Source organism: Panthera tigris, chromosome D2, assembly GCF_018350195.1.
Source record: "Panthera tigris isolate Pti1 chromosome D2, P.tigris_Pti1_mat1.1, whole genome shotgun sequence".
Lineage (NCBI taxonomy): Eukaryota > Metazoa > Chordata > Mammalia > Carnivora > Felidae > Panthera > Panthera tigris.
Genome location: NC_056670.1, coordinates 12980869 through 12999760, shown reverse-complemented (window position 1 = coordinate 12999760; position 18892 = coordinate 12980869). Strand labels below are relative to the sequence as shown.

At 41.0% G+C, this 18892-nt stretch overlaps 1 protein-coding gene across 3 annotated transcripts in view; it reads right to left on the bottom strand.

The window, feature by feature from the left end:
- B3GALNT2 (beta-1,3-N-acetylgalactosaminyltransferase 2) overlaps positions 1–18892 on the bottom strand; it is a 75260-nt gene that overhangs the window by 22670 nt on the left and 33698 nt on the right. For all 3 annotated transcript variants that reach the window (XM_042961311.1, XM_042961309.1, XM_042961310.1), the window contains 3 exons: positions 12296–12396; positions 8482–8675; positions 3854–3949 (listed from right to left, as the gene is read on the bottom strand). In XM_042961311.1, the coding sequence (XP_042817245.1) occupies positions 3854–3949; positions 8482–8675; positions 12296–12396 (391 nt within the window). The remainder of the gene's footprint in view (positions 1–3853; positions 3950–8481; positions 8676–12295; positions 12397–18892) is intronic.

Sequence of the window (18892 nt, the reverse complement as noted above, 5' to 3'; positions counted from 1 at the left end):
TGAGAAACAACTCGTTCATGGCAATTCCCTGCAAAAGCCCTAAAACCCAAACAGGAGCTAGGAAAAACAGCACGGCGTGAGTTGGAAAAGTGAGACCTCGTACGTCATCTCGCCCATAATGCTAGCACGCTGTCTACAACCCCTTTCCCGTGTTCATTCTTTTCTGCCCTGCTTCTAACTTCCCATCCAAACCAACAGGTGGGCTTAAATCTATAGTATTTTTGCACCTGTAAAAAACTTTAGCAATTTTCTTACGGACTGGAGAAATGACTACAGCCAAAGAACTTCAACTTTCATAAACATGAAGTGTGTAAGTACCCAAACTGCTAACAATTATGTCTCTAGTGACTCAGGTGAACAAAAATAGTCTTTTCATTGAAATTAGTTTCAGGTTTCAACTCCACTATTAACGAAAATACGAAATTAGAGAAATATTTTAAGAGAAGCACATAGCAGTCTCCATTTAAATTTGTGACTCCCACTGAGATTTATGCTTTAGTGCGTCACACAATGAAGACATTACAGGAGACCTGCTTACTTGACAAGCTCTACTGCTGACACGTTACTCCAGGACACTCAAGTGTGGAGGGAATAAGATGATGAACAAATCATCTTCTACCCTCTCGAAAATGGCACAAATGATGTTTTTCTTCTGTCATTCTGTGCTGATGATATGCAGGCAAACCATTCATCGCTATGGTTTTTCCTGTGTTAATAAGCCTAATTAGGCTTGAAGCAACAAAAATGAGTATCTATGCACAATTAAACGTGATTTCAACAAAAACAGGAGTTTGTGTAAAAGGACAGAATTTTTAAAGAGTGTTTTGTTTTTATAAAGCTGATATGTATTTATTACAGAACACTTAGAAAATACACAAAAAGAAGAAAATAAAAGTCATCCATAATCCTACCTCCTCACCACGAGGTATAGCCACTGTTAAATAACTGCATGCTTTAAAAATTTTTTTTAAGTTGATTTATTTTTGACAGAGAGAGAGAGAGAGAGAGAGAGAGAGAATGTGTGAGCGTGAGCTAGGGAGGAGCAGAGAGAGAGGGAGACACAGAATCCGAAGCAGGCTCCAGGCTCCGAGCTGTCAGCACAGAGTCTGATATGGGCTCGAACTCACAAGCCGTGAGATCATGACCTGGGCCGAAGTCAGACGCTTAACCAACTGAGCCACCCAGGCGTCCCATGCATATTTTAAAAGAAAAAAATATTACTTAGAAGTAGTGAAAAGTAAAAAGTCAATTTTGCTTGAACCTTAAAGTGACAAGGATCACCAGGCCATGGAGATGAAAAATCTTTTTTTTTTTTTTTTTTTTTTTTTTTAAATCTTAACTAAGATGGCCACTCACCATCCCAACATTTAGTACCTATTGCTAGATCACCATCCTGACCTCAGGCCAGTTTTTATTTTGAAAAACTTCAAAGCTACAGCAAAGTTGAAATTAACACTCAAATCACCTAGACTCACCAGGTGTCAACATTTGGCCACATCTGCTTTATCTCTGTTTACACATGCATTTTTTTGGTTGTTTGCTGTTGAAAAACTTCAAAACAAAACGTGGACATCACGACATCCAACATATATTTCCAAAGAACAGGGACATTCATTCTAACAGAAAGTAGTAATTTTTGTGGACTAATAAAAATTCTTAATTCCTTCCAGCTGACCAAGATAATGGGCCAGACTCCAAAAAACTGATTAGCCTGAAGTATTAAAGCTTATTTTCTTCCTCTTTGCCCCACACTGTGACTCCTTCCTCTTTTTGTTTTTTAAAGTTTATTTGTTTGGGAGAGACAGAGACAGTGCATGCAGGGGAGGGGCAGAGAAAGAGGGAGAGAGAGAATCCCAGGCAGGCTCCGTGCTGTAAGTGAGGAGCCCAATGTTCCTTTCATGAACAGGACAGTCCCTACAACAAAGAATTATCTGGCTCAAACTGCTGATGGTGGCAAAATTTAGAAACTCTTTAAGAGGAAGGGGTCAGGGGTGCCTGGGTGGCTCAGTCGGTTAAGCATCCTACTCTTGGCTTTGGCTCAGGTCGTGATCTTATGGTTAGTGAGTTCGAGCCCCACATCGGGCTTGCTGCTGTCAGCCGGTCAGCACAGAGCCCGGCTTCAGATCCTCTGTCCCCCCTCACTCCCTCCCCCGCTTGTGCTCTCTCAAAAATAAATAAAAACATTAAAAAAAATTAAAATAAACAAACAAATAAACACAAACCAAAGAATGGCTTCCTCAAAAGCTGAGATCTAATACGTAGCATAGCTAAGCCACTACTCTTAATTAGAAGATACCTTTTACGGTACATCACGTAACAAAGAAAAAAGTTCATATATGAAATTAAAAGAAATACAAGGACACAGGAAAATAGGCATTCTCATATAATGCTGATGATGACTCAAACTGATACAAACTGCTAAGCTGCCCTCCAGAAAGAAATCGTATGCCTCAAAAATTCGTAGCAAGTCCAAACCAACAACTTACTCTAAGAAAATAACGTTACGTACACCAAAGAGGAAGGAGCATGAGGATGCCTGCTACTGGTTGTTGTGTAACACTGAGAAATTGGAAATTTTTTCCCAGTGCATTTTAGTTTCACTTTTATTTAAAATGTTTTTGGGGCGCCTGGGTGGCGCAGTCGGTTAAGCGTCCGACTTCAGCCAGGTCACGATCTCGCGGTCTGTGAGTTCGAGCCCCGCGTCAGGCTCTGGGCTGATGGCTCTGGGCTGATGGCTCGGAGCCTGGAGCCTGTTTCCGATTCTGTGTCTCCCTCTCTCTCTGACCCTCCCCCGTTCATGCTCTGTCTCTCTCTGTCCCAAAAATAAAAAATAAAAAAAATAAAAAAAAAACGTTGATAAAATGTTTTTAAGCAGAAGTTCATGTACAGGTGAAATGAAGGTGATCCCTTTCACATCTACAGAATTTACATAGACAGTTCCAACTGCTTGTACTTAACTCGAAAGATCCACAGCGTACTGTAAGATGTGTTGCAAAAGTAAACAGAACCCACAAGACCAGTGGTAGGAAAATGTCTCTTGGTTAGCCCGCAGAACCGATCAGCTGTCTAGCGTCCACGTTTTAGCTCGCCTTTGACGTTGCGGCATTGAACTCTACGGGAGATCTAAAGTGACTCCCAGAGATGCTTGGGAAACTGATCCCTACCGTGGTTCCAAAGCACTGAACTGAGGAATGGACTCAGAACAGACTGAACCAGCCTGGAAAGGCTGAAGCTGACAGATGAGCGATCTGTTCGTGCCCAACCGTGCAAGGCTCAGCAGCCAAACTGTGGCTTCACCGCAGGACTGATGAGGCGCTTGGCAGGTGGGTGAGGGGATCTCTAGAACACATGTGCTTAAGACTGGACCTAGAAGGATCTAGAAGGGGACAGCTCTTCTCAGACATGTTCCATAACCTGGAGAGCTTTATTCATCTTGGAATTGTGGCCGATCTCTCTGCAATTATCCTGTCTGCACTCACCACCCCCATCTTTAGATTAAGTAAACTACCTGACTCATTCAAATAGTGTCTGCATCTGGTGTTTCCATCAGCCCGTACCTATTATTATCCTTTGGCATTAAGACAGTCATGCTGTACTCTGCTAAATAAACCATGGGAACACGAATGCTTTCCAAAGAGTGTGGTTTGGCAGCCCCTGGGGCATCCTGGAGCTCCGTGGCAGTCCGATACAGAGAGCCACATCTCGGTACACAATACACGCACCGCGGTAGCCTCACCTACACTCTGGAGAGCTGTCCTCATACAACAAAAAACGGAGTGCCTGTCTCTGCAGAACGTAACCTGGCCTACGAAGGACTGAACTGGTATCACGGCCTCTTCCTTATCCCCCATACCTCGGGCAAGATGAACTGCTCCACAGGCTTGTACCACAGCTTGTTCACCTGCACACCACAGCTCGGAGGACTAAAACGGGCCACGAAGAGGGCCTCCTACGGGTGGGGGGGAGGGGGAGGAGGAGGCGAGAAACAGGAAAAAAACAAAAAGAAAAGACTTCATGTTAGTACATCTGCAGCAAGTTTGCAAACCTCTTCTGTCTTGGTCAGCATAATTCTCGATGGCCCAGCCACAGTTAATACAGGTCTCCTGTCATTTAGACATCATTTGTGTTTTCCTGTGAAATCGTGGTTATTAAATAGGTATTTAAGATAACGAAAGTTGTCACGAAGTTCTAAAACACTAACTAGGGGTGCCTGGATGGCTCAGTTGGTTAAGCATCCGACTTCAGCTCAGGTCATGATTTCGCGGTTCCTGAGTTCGAGCCCCACATCAGTCTCTGGGCTGACAGCTCAGAGCCTGGAGCCTGCTTTAGATACTGTGTGTCAGCTCTCTCTGCCCCTCCTGCACTCATGCTGTCTCTCAAAAATAAATAAACATTTAAAAAAATGTTAAAAAGATCCGAAAGTAATCCTAATTTCTAGATCAGGATAACAGTGGAATCCAGAGACCTGCTGTTTTAGTTATGTGTTTGAATTTTTGTATCAGTGAAACTTAACCACAATAAAACATAAACTCCCATACCTGAGTCATTTCATGAAGCTCTCTCACTGTAATCATAATGGCTGGAATCATTAGTAGGATTTGTTCCCTCCTGCTTACATTTATGTAATTAAGCACATTCACTAACTACAGATTCTTTAGAAAAGGCAGGAATAGGACAAAATGCAAAAAAAATAAATCTAATCTTAAATTGATTTACATATTTACTGGTTGCTCTCTAACACTGTATCTGTTACTAACAATTAATGTTCAAAATAATACAGAAGTAAGTTTAATGATGTCTAAAAAAACTGAGTTCTTCTATAGATAACAATTCTATAGATAACAATTATGAACACTGGACAAAACCAAAAAAAAAAAAAAAAAAGATCTGAAGGCACTGGAATGTGAACAGGCTGAAATTGGAGGAAAATCAATACTAGGAAGTATGGCACATTAAAAAAAAAAACATTTTTTAAATGGTTCTTAGTCTGAAGGCACACCTTGCAAGGGCAACTAGAAATTCTAATTAAAAACTGCCATTATTCTGGTTGAAAAAAATCAAAGGACAGAGCTGGGATAAACACACCAGCTACAAAGTGAGGAAAATCCTGAAAAGTAAAGGGTCAAAAAGAGAGAATCCTAAATTCTTCATATAAATTCTGCCCAAATCTGTGGCTGACTCAGAATCATGACAGCCACATTCAAAGCGGAATCCAAGTAGCCCATCAAAGTCCCAAAGAACTGAACAGAGATTTCAGCTGCTGCCCATTGCAAAGGAGAAAAAGTCTAAAGTCTCTCTCAGCCAATGTAGCTGCCTGCCTAAAACAAACAAAAAAATCAATACTCTGCATGGAATATAATTGGATCCAGAGATCCTGCAATGAATTATTCACAGTATCTAGGATATAATCCAAAGTTACTTGAGAAAAGATACACAAGGAAAATGTTATCCATGCTCAAGAGAAAAGATGATAATCAATGGAGACAGATTTCAACATGATTCAAATACTAGGATAAACAGACAGTATTTTAAAGCCATAATTATAACTAAGGTCAAAGCTGCAAAGAAAATATGGTCAAATATGAATGAACAGGAAATTTCAGAGAAATAAAACTACAAAAGAGAGTTAAAGGGAAATTCTAGAACTGAGAAGGACAATATCTAAAATAAATTCACTGGCCAGGCTTAACAGCAGATTTGAGATGCCAGAAGAGTCAGTGAATTTGAATACAGATTAATGGAAATGATCAAATCTGAAAAACAGAAAAAAGGTCTAATATACATGTAATTGGAATCCCGAAATCAGTGGAGAAATGGGGTTGAGCAAAATTTTTTGAAGACGTGATAGCTGAAGGTTTCCCAAATTTGGTAAAAGACAAACTTACAGATTCAAGAAAGTTGGCAAACCCTAAGCAGAATAGACACAAAGAGAAAGCCACACCAAAGTGCAACACAATCTAGCTGCTTTTAAAACCAAATATAAAGAGAAAATCTTCACAGCAGCCAGGAAAAGCAGGCAAAAACCACATAACATATATCCTCCCGGGGGCAGTATGTAAGCTAGTTGGCTGAACACCAGACACAATGGAGGCCAGAAAATACTGAGCTGACATCTTAAAAATATTGAAGAGAAAAAAAATCAATCCATAATTTCTATATCCAGAAAATATTCCATAAGAAAAAAAGGAGGGGGGGGGGAGGACAGAATAAAAGCAAAACAAAAACATTTTCAGAAAAATGAAAACTAAGCAAATTCATTACCAGTAAACTTGCATATTCAGGAAACTTCAATATTCAGGAAGGAATGAAGAGCACCGGATAAGGTAAATATGTGTGTGGGCAAATATAAAAGATTATACCTTCTCTAAATGACTTTCATACACATTTAACTGTATTTTTTTTTTTAATGTTTACTTGTTTTTGAGAGAAAGATAGAGGGACAGTGCGAGCCGGAGAGGGGCAGAGAGAGAGGGAGACAGAATCCAAAGCAGGCTCCAGGCTCTGAGCTGTCAGCACAGAGCCTGATGCGGGGCTTGAACACACAAACGGTGAGATGATGACCTGAGCCGAAGTCGGATGCTTAACCGACTGAGCCACCCAGGCGCCCCCACATTTAGCTGCTTAAAGCAAAAGTTGTAACGCTGTATTGTTCTTATATTTTACATGAAAGGGTACACAACAACAAAGAAAAGTTTAAGATGTGTATTATAGTCTTTCTGTCAACCACACACATGCAAAAATAGTAATACAAAGACTGTAGCTGAAAGGACAACAGAGAAATTAAAATGGAATCCTAAAAAATATTCAAACCCAAAGAAGGCAGAAAAAGAGGAACAGAGAAATGAAAAACAGTGGAACAAACAGAAAACAAATAGCAATATGAAAAACAGAAATCTAACCACTTCAAGAGTTGCATTAAATGTAAATGGATAAACACTCCATGTAAAAAAGTAGAGATTCTCAGACTGGATAAAAAGGAAGACCCAACTACATGCTGTCCTCAAGAAACACAATTTCTAGCAACATAAAAAAAAAAAAAAATGACATATCTTGACCAAGACGAATAGAAGGTTGGCTTAACATTTCAAAACCAAAAAATGTAATTCATCCCACTAACAGAATAAAAAATAAATAAGAACCCTGGTAACATTCTATATGCCCACTATCAGGAGAACAGATAACATATTGCTGGAATACAACTCAGAAAAAAAAAAAAAAAAGGAAAAGGGATGGGGCGTTGGGTGGCTCAGTTGGCAGAATTTGCCCTCTTGGTCTCAGGTCTCAAGCCCCACATTGGGCACAGAGCTCACTTAAAAAAAAAAAGTAAAAGGGGAGGGAAAATTCACTAATACATACAAGAACATGTATGGGTTACAAAAACATGCTGAGTGAAAAAAGCCTTACACAGGAGAGTACTTTTTGATTCTATTTACATATAAAATCCCACAAGAGGCAAAACTAGTCAATGGTAACAGAAAAGAAAAAAAAAAAAAGGCTACCTCTAGGAAAGGGACAAGGGGACAGGAGTTTGGTTTACACAACCTTGTGCAGTTTAAACTGACTGAGGGGTGCCTGGCTGTCTCAGTCGGAAGAGCACGTGACTCTTGATCTCGGGGTCGTGAGTTCAAGTCCCATGTGGGGTGTAGAGATTTCTTAAATAAACTTTAAAAAAGTAAATAAATAAAAATTAAAAACCACAAACAAACATTAAAGTCTAATTAATGACATGTATGCTGAAGTGTTTAGGGCCAAAGTGTACTGATGCCTGACACTGACTCTGAAATTCAGTAAGGAAAAAAAAAAAAAGATCGAGAAACAACTATGTGCATGATAAAGCAAATGCAGCAAAATATTAACTATTGTAGAAATCAGCTAGATACATGGGTGTTCACTGTAGAATTCCGCCAGGATTTCTATAGTTTAAAACCCACAAATGGATCTTTTCAAATGCAATTCCTCACTGACATACTCCTTCAGATATGCTCTGTGAACAAATCAGATTTCCCCACGTATCAGGAACACAGTTAAGCCCAGCTGTTTTAAACTTTCATTGCCTCTACATCCTCATTACAAAAGACCTTTGAAGCAGCTGTCAGCCTTGCATTATAGCGACAGACTTTCAGGCTTGGAACAGAGACAATAACACTCGCTTATACCTCAGAGTCCCAAAGTTTTTACGTTCACTATCAACTTTTGTAATTCCTTAGGCTTTAGGGGATTTTCGGTTGGGAATTTCTAATCTGGCCCAATTTTTTTCTTTTCTAGATATAAGACGGTTATTATCCATCGGTATTCTCTTCCCAAACCAGCATATTAATATATTATGCTATCGTGTATCCAATTAGTAAGGGAAGTCTTCCAACCACAGGTAATTATGTAGTCTCCCAATCTGCTATGTGCCATGAGGAAAAAGCTGGTGTTTTTTAAAAAGAAAACTGGGGGGAATTTGTAAAAAAAAAAAAAAACCAAAACAGTGCATACCTCTTGTTCTGCCTGATAAAGCTTGACAGTGATGTTCCTCTGGAAACCCACATCGCTGGCGTCATAAAACACCCCAAGACTGGTAATAACAATCGGGTAGAGGACTCGGAAGGTCACGCTGACAACCTGGTCCTCAGAAATTCCTGATGAGGTGTCCTCAGAAAGACTGAATGCCTCGATTTCCTGGTTCAAAACTAAGGATGTAAGGAGAAAAGGAGTTTTACGTAACCAAAGAAATATAATCTTATAATTCACAAATGACAGTAATTAAAAAAACTCTCCAGAAATATGGCTGCTTCCAGGAACAAAAACAAACTTATTTTGAAATTTAAGAATGAAGTTCTCACCCACATCTTGGTAAAATATTTAATTATCAGAACAACTTTAGTAAGTTTGTGTATACACGTGGGCATATACATGTCCAAACGCCACAGAGGAATATTATCAAAGGCATCTATCTATTAGGAAAGGTTGGATAAACAGGGATATTAAAAACAGTACCTAATGCAGTCATAAATAATGAGAAAATTTAGTCTTGCTCTGCAAATTCCAAAATTCCTATTTCTTGCTGGGCAATTTAAAATATTTGTGATGTCGCTGGGGTGCCGGGTGGTTCAGTCAGTTAAGCACCCAGCTTCGGCTCAGGTCATGATTTTGCGATTCGGGAGTTCGAGCCCTGCGTCGGACTCTGTGCTGACGGCTCACAGCCTGAAGCCTGCTCAGATTCTGTCTCCCTCTCTCTCTACCCCTCCCCCACTAGCACTCTGTCTCTCTCTCTCCCTCAAAAATAAACATGAGAAAAAAAACTAAAAAAATAAGTAAAAAATAAAAAAATGAAATACTTGTGATGTCGTAAGACAAAAGTACTTGAAATCACTTCCAACAACGCTGAAAAACCCTATGCAATACTGGTAAAAGAGGAGCACGTCACACACAGCAAGCATTTCATCACATCCCGTGCACCAGGCCCCATCACGCTCGCATCTTCACAACTGCTACGTCGTATGGCATTATCTGGCATCGTGGGTTACGATACTGAGGCCTGGTGATTTCAGCGACTCACTCAAGGTCACAGAAAGTGGCAGAGCCAGGAAAAAACCCCAGGTTTATTGACTTTGAACTCAGTGCACTTTACACTCCCTGGTCTAAATCAAAGCCAAAAACTGTCCTTTTCAAATAATATTTTTAATTACCATAAATGAATCAGGCCCGATTACATGAAGGAGTTCACATGGCTGAGAACATCGGTGCCACTTTGTGAAGTAATATAAAGACCTATTCTACAAGATTTTCTCAAAGTCCTTTGTATCTTTTAGAGCTGTGGCTTTCCAATTTTGCTGCTCACACAACCCCATCAGTTAAACACATTTGTATACACACTCATATATTTACTTACAAAATATGCACATATATTACTGTTACCAGTGTGCTCAGTCTATAAATATTACGTTTTATTTTCAGTTAAATAGAAATTCAGTCTTCTTCTGACACCCAGTGGATCATTTGGATCCCTACCTAAGAATTTCTAGAATGCTCTTTTACACTTAACAGATGCTCAATAAAATGTGACTAAGTGGAATCAATTGCTCCTACCCAATCACATACATGAGCAGGAGGGTGAAAAGGGAGGATACACTTTTTATCATGAGCTGGGCAAACACTGGCCAGGGAGTCTAGACGCTAAATAAACTGGATGACGGCAGAAGTTTTTCTTTTTCATACACTCAGTAAATTTAAGATATTCAAAATATAAGCATGTATGTTAAAGGCCAACAGGTTAAGCATATTATAGCATAATTACATATCTATTTAAAACAGATGGACCTTGGACTTCAGGCTACCTCGAAACAGGAAACTGTGTTGCTTTGATAATGCTATATTAATCAACTCTTCTACACAGCCAGAGTATCATGATGATTAGTGCTCATGATGACCTTAAGGTATTAAAATAAACCTAAATGCTGTCTGAGTCATCAAAAACGATAAAATTAGATTCAATATAAATTTAGTTACTCATATTTTCTAAAAATTTGTAAGCTAAGTATTACATATATGAAAATCTTCTATTAACCGACAGCTCCACTCTCTTACTATTAATGAATAGTAACCCTCAAAATAATAAAAGCCTGGTTAATTTAAGGTGACATTTTTAAAAATTTGATTTGGTTTTGGATTTCAAATGTAATTCGTTCTAGGCTACTCTTACATCATCGGTAATACATTTTATTAGGCTCATGGTCCCTCTGGGACTACAGTGCAAGCGAAGGGACCTTCTCTCAAGAGAAACACAATTGCCCATGAAATTGTAATTGCAACATTAACTAAAAGATTGGGAGTAAGAAACCTCTGCTTTACCCTACAGACCTGAAAATACGGTACAATTTATTTAAAAAGCTGATTGAAACTGAACTTTATAAAAGGCAGGTTCTTTAAAATAAAATTAACTACCTGCTACATCCCAAGAACTATTCTAAATATTATACGTATATACCAACTTATTTCATCCAGTCAGTCCCTATGAGGTAAGAACTTTCATGTCCACTTTATGGATGATGAAACTGAGGCACGGGGCGCCTGGGTGGCTCAGTCTGTTAAGCGTCCGACTTTGGCACAGGTCATGATCTCATGGTTTGTGGGTTCGAGCCCTTTGTCGGGCTCTGTGCTGACAGCCCGGAGCCTGGGGCCTGCTTTGGATTCTGTGTCTCCCTCTCTCTGCCCCTCCCCAGCTCACTCATTCTCTCTCTCAAAAATGAATAAACATTAAAAAAAAGGAAACTGAGACACAAAACGGGTAAATAATTGATCAAAGGTCACACCTAGAAAAGGCAGAGCCTAGATTTAAAGCCATGAAGCCAGACTCCAAAGCCCACACACTTAACCTATAAAAGTGAGGTGTATATAATCATACAGGTTTGACAAATCTCAAAATACCAGAAGTCATCATCAGCACATTTAAGACTGAAAAGTTTAATCTCCCTTAGAAACACAGTTGAAAATAGGAAATGTGGATTAAGAAAGATAAACGGTTATACAATCCACAATTACCTAAAATCGGTTCCCTGGTAACAAAGGGAACCCAATCAGGACCATCTCTCTGCCTCATTAGAACTCCCAGAAATCTTGAACTATAAGGAATGCGAAATATTACTCATATTTAAAATTTTGGGGGGCACCTGGGTGGCTCAGTTGGTTAAGCGTCCAACTTGAGCTCAGGTCTGATCTCACTGTTTATGCGTGCAAGACCCGCATCGGGCTCTGTGCTGACAGCTCAGAGCCTACAGCCCCCTTCGGATTCTGTGTCTCCCTCTCTCTCTGACTGTCCCCCGCTCCCACTCTGTCTCTCTCTCTCTCTCTCTCTCTCTCTCTCAAAAACAAACAAATGTTAAAAGAAAAATTTTTTTTTAAATTTTTTTGCCATTTCTTTCTTTTGCAGAAGCTTAGACAATAATCCTAAGAGAAAGCCGATTCACAGTATTTGTACCAAGGTCACTCTAACTCGACAAGACAGTGAAGTGAGCAGTTATCTCCAAGTTCAAGATTCCGTTATTCAGGACTTATCTAGGCGTGAGGAATCTCCAGATGCATCTGAATCACGCTGAGCAGCTAACTCTCCTGGATCCTGAAGTTACGTATATCTGTAAAGACTGAACAGTGATCAGTCAACTGTCAAAAAAGATGAAAGCTACACTTGGATGAAAGCTGAATTTTAGTCTGCTAAATAAAAATGGACCACGGGGGCTAGGGAGCTTAGCAGCTTTTTGTCCACACCAGACTTGTACACGGAGTGACAGGGCTGAGGAAAAGGGCAACTCACCTGGATTCGTGATGTTGAGCAGTCGGCAGGAGTAAGGGTCTTCCCTGTCTTCCACGGGCACCTCGCAGCCACGAGCACCTATTATGAACTTGACAAGCACACTGAGAGAGACGTTGGCATTAACATCAGATACTGATCTTTACTTTGCACACACACGTTTCTCACACCCACATCAGAGCTTTTGCTTTGAGACACAAGTATTTATGACATTCATTCCAACTTTCCTTTTCCAGTCCAGCAAAAGAACCAGCAACCCAAAAGTCGCCAGCCACCAAGTGACTTCCGCGTAAGCCCTCTACTGTCGTGCTGTTTTAAAGCAAGTCTGAGTGTTTGGCCTGGCCGCCAGCAGACGCTCACACCAGTTATGAGCAAACTACAGTAAAGCCAGTTTCTCATGCCCCGACCCACAAACATATCTGTCTGCAATCTTCTTGACTTGCTTCCTTCTATGTCAGAAGGTATTCCTTTGCTCCAGATCAGTCTGTCTATGCAAGAGGAGGTCCTCTCCTACACCTTTCTTCGCCGGTTACCTGTACCGTGTGGTCCCTTCCCTACACATTATAAATACGATGAAGTGTTTTTTGTGTTTTTTTTTTAATTTTTTTTTTATTGTTTATTCATTTCTGACAGAGAGACAGCATTAGCGGGGGAAGGGCAGAGAGAGAGGGAGACACAGAATCCGAAGCAGGCTCCAGGCTCCGAGCTGTCAGCACAGAGCCCCACGTGGGGCTCCAACTCATGAACTATGACATTATGACCTGAGCCAAAGTTGGACGCTTAGCCGACTGAGCCACCCAGGTGCCCCGACGAAGTCTTGGTATTAATTTCTGTATAGCTGCCATCCCTTCCTTGTCTCTACCCTTTCCTTTAAAGTCCTACAAAGGAATTAACTAAAGTTGCAGGCTCTAATTTCTCACGTCCCACTCATTTTATAAAACAGAGATTCTAACTTCGATACCCAACACTTACACTGAGATGTTTACCCCAATGTAGCCACTGATTCGCTGTTAAATCAACAGATGCTTTTCAACCCTTCAACCTGTGGTTCGATAGCGCCACCTCAAACCTGTGGTTTGATAGCCTGGACAGGGCTCTTTCCCCTCCGTTACACGGCCGGCTCAGTCCCCTCACTGGCTCTTCTTCCCCAGCTTGTCCATTAGGGGAGATGACTAAAGCAGGGCTTTGCCCTTGTCTCTTCCTTTTCTTTTTTGCTTGCTCTCCCTGGACACGGTTTATTCCTGAGGCTTCAACTGGCTTGAGAATGATTTCTGAATTAGCGTCTCTAGTTTGGACCCATCTTCTAAGTAAAAGGTCCCTATATTCATTGGACACCTTCACCTAGATGGCCTACAGGTGACAGGTGCTGGAGCCTGTGCCCACTGGCTTGAGAGAGCCAACCGCTAAATTTTTGGGAATTCTGTGGGCTGGTTATTAAGCCTGGCCTTTATTAAATTACATAAACTTACAATTAATACATTACATTAAAAACAAAGAAAATACCTGAGTTAATCGTTTCTTAATTATTTCACTGTTATCTATGCTCTTGAGGTTATTTTTATCTATTCTATCCATGTGGTGGAAATATAATGGTGTGCTAATTAATACATACCTTCCCCAACTCTATGTTCAGAGATGTTGCATTAGTTAGTTCAAAGTGGTCACGGTGAGAGTATTTACACCATGGAAGGGAGCAAACACTACAAATAAGGGTTTTATTTATTGTTTTGTTGACTTTAAGTGATGGGAGGGGGGAAAAAAGTAAATGTTGGAGGAAAAGGTAATGCAGATTAAACTTAAAAATGTGCCATGTCTGTACAGATCAACGCAACAGGACAGAGAGCCCAGAAATAAACCCACAATTATATGGTCAATTAATCTATGACAAAGGAAGTAAGAACATCCAATGGGAAAAGACAGTCTCTTCAACAAATGGTGCTGGGAAAACTGGACAGCTACATGCAAAGGAATGAACTGGACCACTTTCACATACCATACACAAAAATAAACTCAAAATGGTTTAAGACCTAAATGTGAGACCCGAAACCATAAAACTCCTAGAAGAAAACAAAGGCAGTAATTTCTCTGACATTGGCCATAGAAACATTTGTCTAGATATGTCTCCTCAGGCAAGGGAAACAAAAGCAAAATTAAACTACTGGGACTACACCAAAATAAAAAGCTTCTGCACCGTGAAGGAAAAAATCAATGAAACTAAAAAAAGGCAACCTACTGAATGGGAGAAGATATTTGCAAATGACATATCCAATAAGGGGATAGTATTCAAAATGTATAAAGAACTTACACAACTCAACACCAAAAAACTAAATAATCCAATTAAAAATAGTCAGAAGACACGAATAGACATTTTTCCAAAGAAGACATCCAGATGGCCAACAGACACATGAAAAGATGCTCAACATCACTCACCATACAGAAATGCAAATCAAAACTACAATGAGATATCACCTCGCACCTGTCAGAATGGCTAAAATAAAAAACACAAGAAACAAGTGTTGGCCAGGATGTGGAGAAAAAGAACACTTGTGCGCTGTTGGTGGGAACGCGAACTGGTGCAGCCACTGTGCGGAGGGTCCTCAAAAAATTACAGATAGAATTACCATATGATCCAGTAATGCCACTATTGGCTACTTATCCAAAGGAAACAAAAACGCTAATTTGAAAAGATATGTGCATCCCTGTGTTTACCGCAGCCAGTATCAGTCCATGGAAACAACTCCAGTGCCCACTGATAGATGGATGGATCAGGGACATGTATAGATATACGATGCAATATCACTGAGCCATAAAAAAAGAATGAACTCTTGCCATTTGCAACAATCATGGATGGATCTAGAGAGGATAATGCTAAGTGAAGTAAGCCAGAGAAAGACAAAACAGACTCTTAACTAGAGAAAACAAACTGGTGGTTACCAGAGGGAAGGTGGGGAGGGGGGACAGCTGAAATACGTGAAGGGCACCCTTATTGTGGGGCGCCTGGGTGGCTCGGTCAGTTAAACATCCGACTCCTAGTTTCAGCTCAGGTCATGATCGCACAGTTTGTGAGTTTCGGCCCCGCCTCGGGTTCTGTGCTGCTGGTGCGGAGCCGGCTTGGGATGCTCTCTCCTTCACTGCCCACCTCTCAAAATAAATAAATAAACTTAAAAAAAATTTTTTTCTTTAAAAAAGAGCACGCTGCTCATAATGAGCACTGAGTACTGAATGGAACTGCTGAACCACCCTATCATACTCCTGAGATAATGCAGCATTGTATGTTCATTATACTTGAATTAAAAATAAGTAAATAAAAATTAAAAGACAAAAGCTATGTGTTTGTAGCCATCCCGCTGTGAATGGCACAAAAAATTGAGGAAATACTCTTCCACTGACCAAAACCTATCATCTGATTCAGCAAAGAAGCTGTGGACTCTACTGACTGAGAGTAAACTTCCGGCACATACCTCAGTTGTCACTTTAGTTTTACTCTTTAACTTAAAGGGAACGTTTATGTCAGAACTACACTCTTTTGTCAGTGGCAAGCGTAAGTCAAGTCCAGAACAATAAAAGCATTCACAGGAGAATCTGCTGGCTACACGGAATTTGTAATAGAGAGTATCATACAAGTCATCCTGTCACTTGTGTGCCGTACATCCTTTGTATCAACAAAACTTACCGCACACATACACGTACATACAAACATACTCATTTCTCAGAGAGCCAGCTGGTAAACACTCACTAGCACACCACCGCCAGGAGCTCCCACAAACTCAACATTCCCACAGCGGACTTCTTTCCCATGACACCTGCTCTTCTCATCTGGCATTTTCCGTGTCGACTGATGCTTTCACTATTCTCCATGTTAAAAGCTAGCAATCCTCCTCCTCCTCCTCCCCCCACTTACCGACGTCATTTTCCTCGAAGGTCACGCTTTAGTCCAGCCCCTCGGCCTGTCCCCACGGCTGTTGTGCGTGACCCGGCCGCTGCCTACCCCTTGGTCCCACACCCTCCCTGCTCTCTTTACCTCATCATCCCTGTCTCTCCGCCTCTCTTTCCTTCCCCAGCGCTTCACCTCACTCTCGCCCACAAGCCCCTACCCCACGTGCCCCAGTTACATGGCACTGTTTGGGGTTTCCCCAACACTCCAGGCTGTTTTCTATCTCTTTATATCACAGCACATGTAACATTTTATTACACTATTACATCTACTTCCTTCCATTAAACTTCCCCCATAAAGACCCAGGCTACACCGTGACTATCTTTATATTCTACCACGAGCAGCACACTACCTCCGTGCAGAAGATACGTTGTGAAGTTGACAACTTATTTATTTTATTACAAAGGCTTGTAATTAAACAAGGTCCTGGAAATATATGTGGAGTCTGGCTCCTTCAGTGAAATGCAAGATTTGAAAGCAAGCCACAGCCACAGAAATGCCAACACTTTCTGTTACTAATGGCCAATTAAGGCAGAGTACCATTTATAAACAACTAGCATTTAAAATAAGAGTGCAGGGATGTCTAGGTGGTTCACTCGGTTGAGCGTCTGACTTCAGCTCATCACAGTTCGTGAGTTCGAGGCTCATGTCGGGCTCTGTGCTGACACCTCAGAGCCTGGAGCCTGCCTCGGATTCTGTGTCTCCCTCTCTCTCTGCCCCTCCCCTGCTCATAAGCACTCTCCCTCTCCCTCTCTCTCTCTCTCTCTCTCTCAAAAATAAAAAGATTACAATAAAAGTATACACAGAAATGAATAAATTTGCTAATTAATTATATTTACCAAGTTAGTTTTTTAAAGCCATCTTAAATACTCTTACTAGATCCATAAACTTACTCTGCCCCAGGAAGGAGTTTGGGCTAATATCTATTTTTATACAGCTATCCCATCATTTTTATAAAACAAATCACCAACCTACTAAATTTAAAGCAGGAATGCTATGATGACAAATTAATTACTGGTGAATATCTGAAGGTCAATTTTCCTCATGACATTTAGTTCTGAGTCATTCCCTCAATAGCTGTTGAGTGCCTTCCCCTGGGCCAAGTTAGGTTGCAGGTATCAGAAATACATCAGTGAAAAAAGCCAGTCCTTGTACCCATGAAACTACATTCTAATGGAGAAAGACAAACACTTTATATATATAAAGCTAAATATAATAAACATGTTAGTTGGTGATAAGTATTAGAAAGAAAAATAAAGTCAAGTAAGGGAAGATACAGAAAGGGGTTGGGTGCTATTTAATATGGGGCTGCTAAGGTGACATCTAATCTAAGCAGAGATCTGAAAAACCTGAGACAGGGGAACCAGGAGGATATCCAGTGGAAGAGTGATAGAAGATAGTAAGTGCAAAGGCCCTGAGGCAGAAGCACAATTAGTGTACTGAACCACAGTGATGGTGACCACTGTAGGGGAAGTAGATCTAGATAAGGTCAAAGGCCACAGTAAAGACTTAGTATTTCACTCTGAGAAATCAATAGGAGGCATATGAGCAGAAAACTGACACAATTTGACTAATTTTAAAAGAAGCACTCTGGCTGCTGTATGGAAAATAAAATACAGAGGATCAAAGGTAGAAGCGGGAAATTCAGATAGAGGCTCCTGCTGCAATCATCCAGGTGAGAGGCAGCGGTGGGCTGATGGTAAGAGGACTGGGGTGCCGAGAGCAGCGGTTAAGGTGGTCAGAGGCTGGATTCTGGAGGTGACGTAAAGGTAGCACCAAGAAAAGATGCTGATGGGTTGGATGTGGCATGTGAGAGAAAGAAGAAATCAAGATAACAACATCTTATTTTTAAAACTTCTATTTTCCTGATGCCTCAACATCCTCACAAACAGGCTATGAGCACTGTGCTCAGGTGACCCGACGGCAGAGTGACAAGGCTGGTCCCTGCCAAGAGTTCTCCCTCTTGCCCTCTCCTGACTGACCTAGTGACATTCTTTTTTCTTTTTTTTTGAATATTTATTTATTTTTGAGAGAGAGAGAGAGAGAGAGAGAGAGAGAGAGGGGCAGAGAGAGAGAGGAAGACACAGAATCCGAAGCAGGTTCCAGGCTCTAAGTTGTCAGCAGAGAGCCTGACGCGGGGCTCCAACTCACAAGCTGCGAGATCATGACCTCGGCAAGTTGGGCGCTCATCTGACTGAGCCCCCCAGGCACCCAGGGGTCGTTATTTTCAGAGACGGGAAAGACTACGTAGGAAGTACAGGTTTTAGAGGAGGTTCTGATTAGTAGTGATGAGTCTGAGGCCTTTCATTTGCCAGGTAGTGGGTTCTATTATCACTGAAATCATGAATGAAAGAAACTGGTCTTGAAAAAGAATGAAAGCTGCTATGCATAAGATAGGAAATCTGCAAATGTTCACTGCCGATAAGAAAATTCTGCAGTTGTATAGCTACTCAGTCCCAAACATGCCAGCTTCATGCAATCCTGAGAGAGCTTCTGAGAACTGGCCATCACCTCAGTGTCCTCACATGACTAAGAGTTCAACCTCCCATGCTTCTCTTCCACTAGCCTCTCACTCTGTAACTTCAGAGGCTGGTCTCCCTGAGAAGACGAAGGCCTTGGGCTCCTAACCGATAACTAAGCCATCTAATATCAATAGATGTGCTACC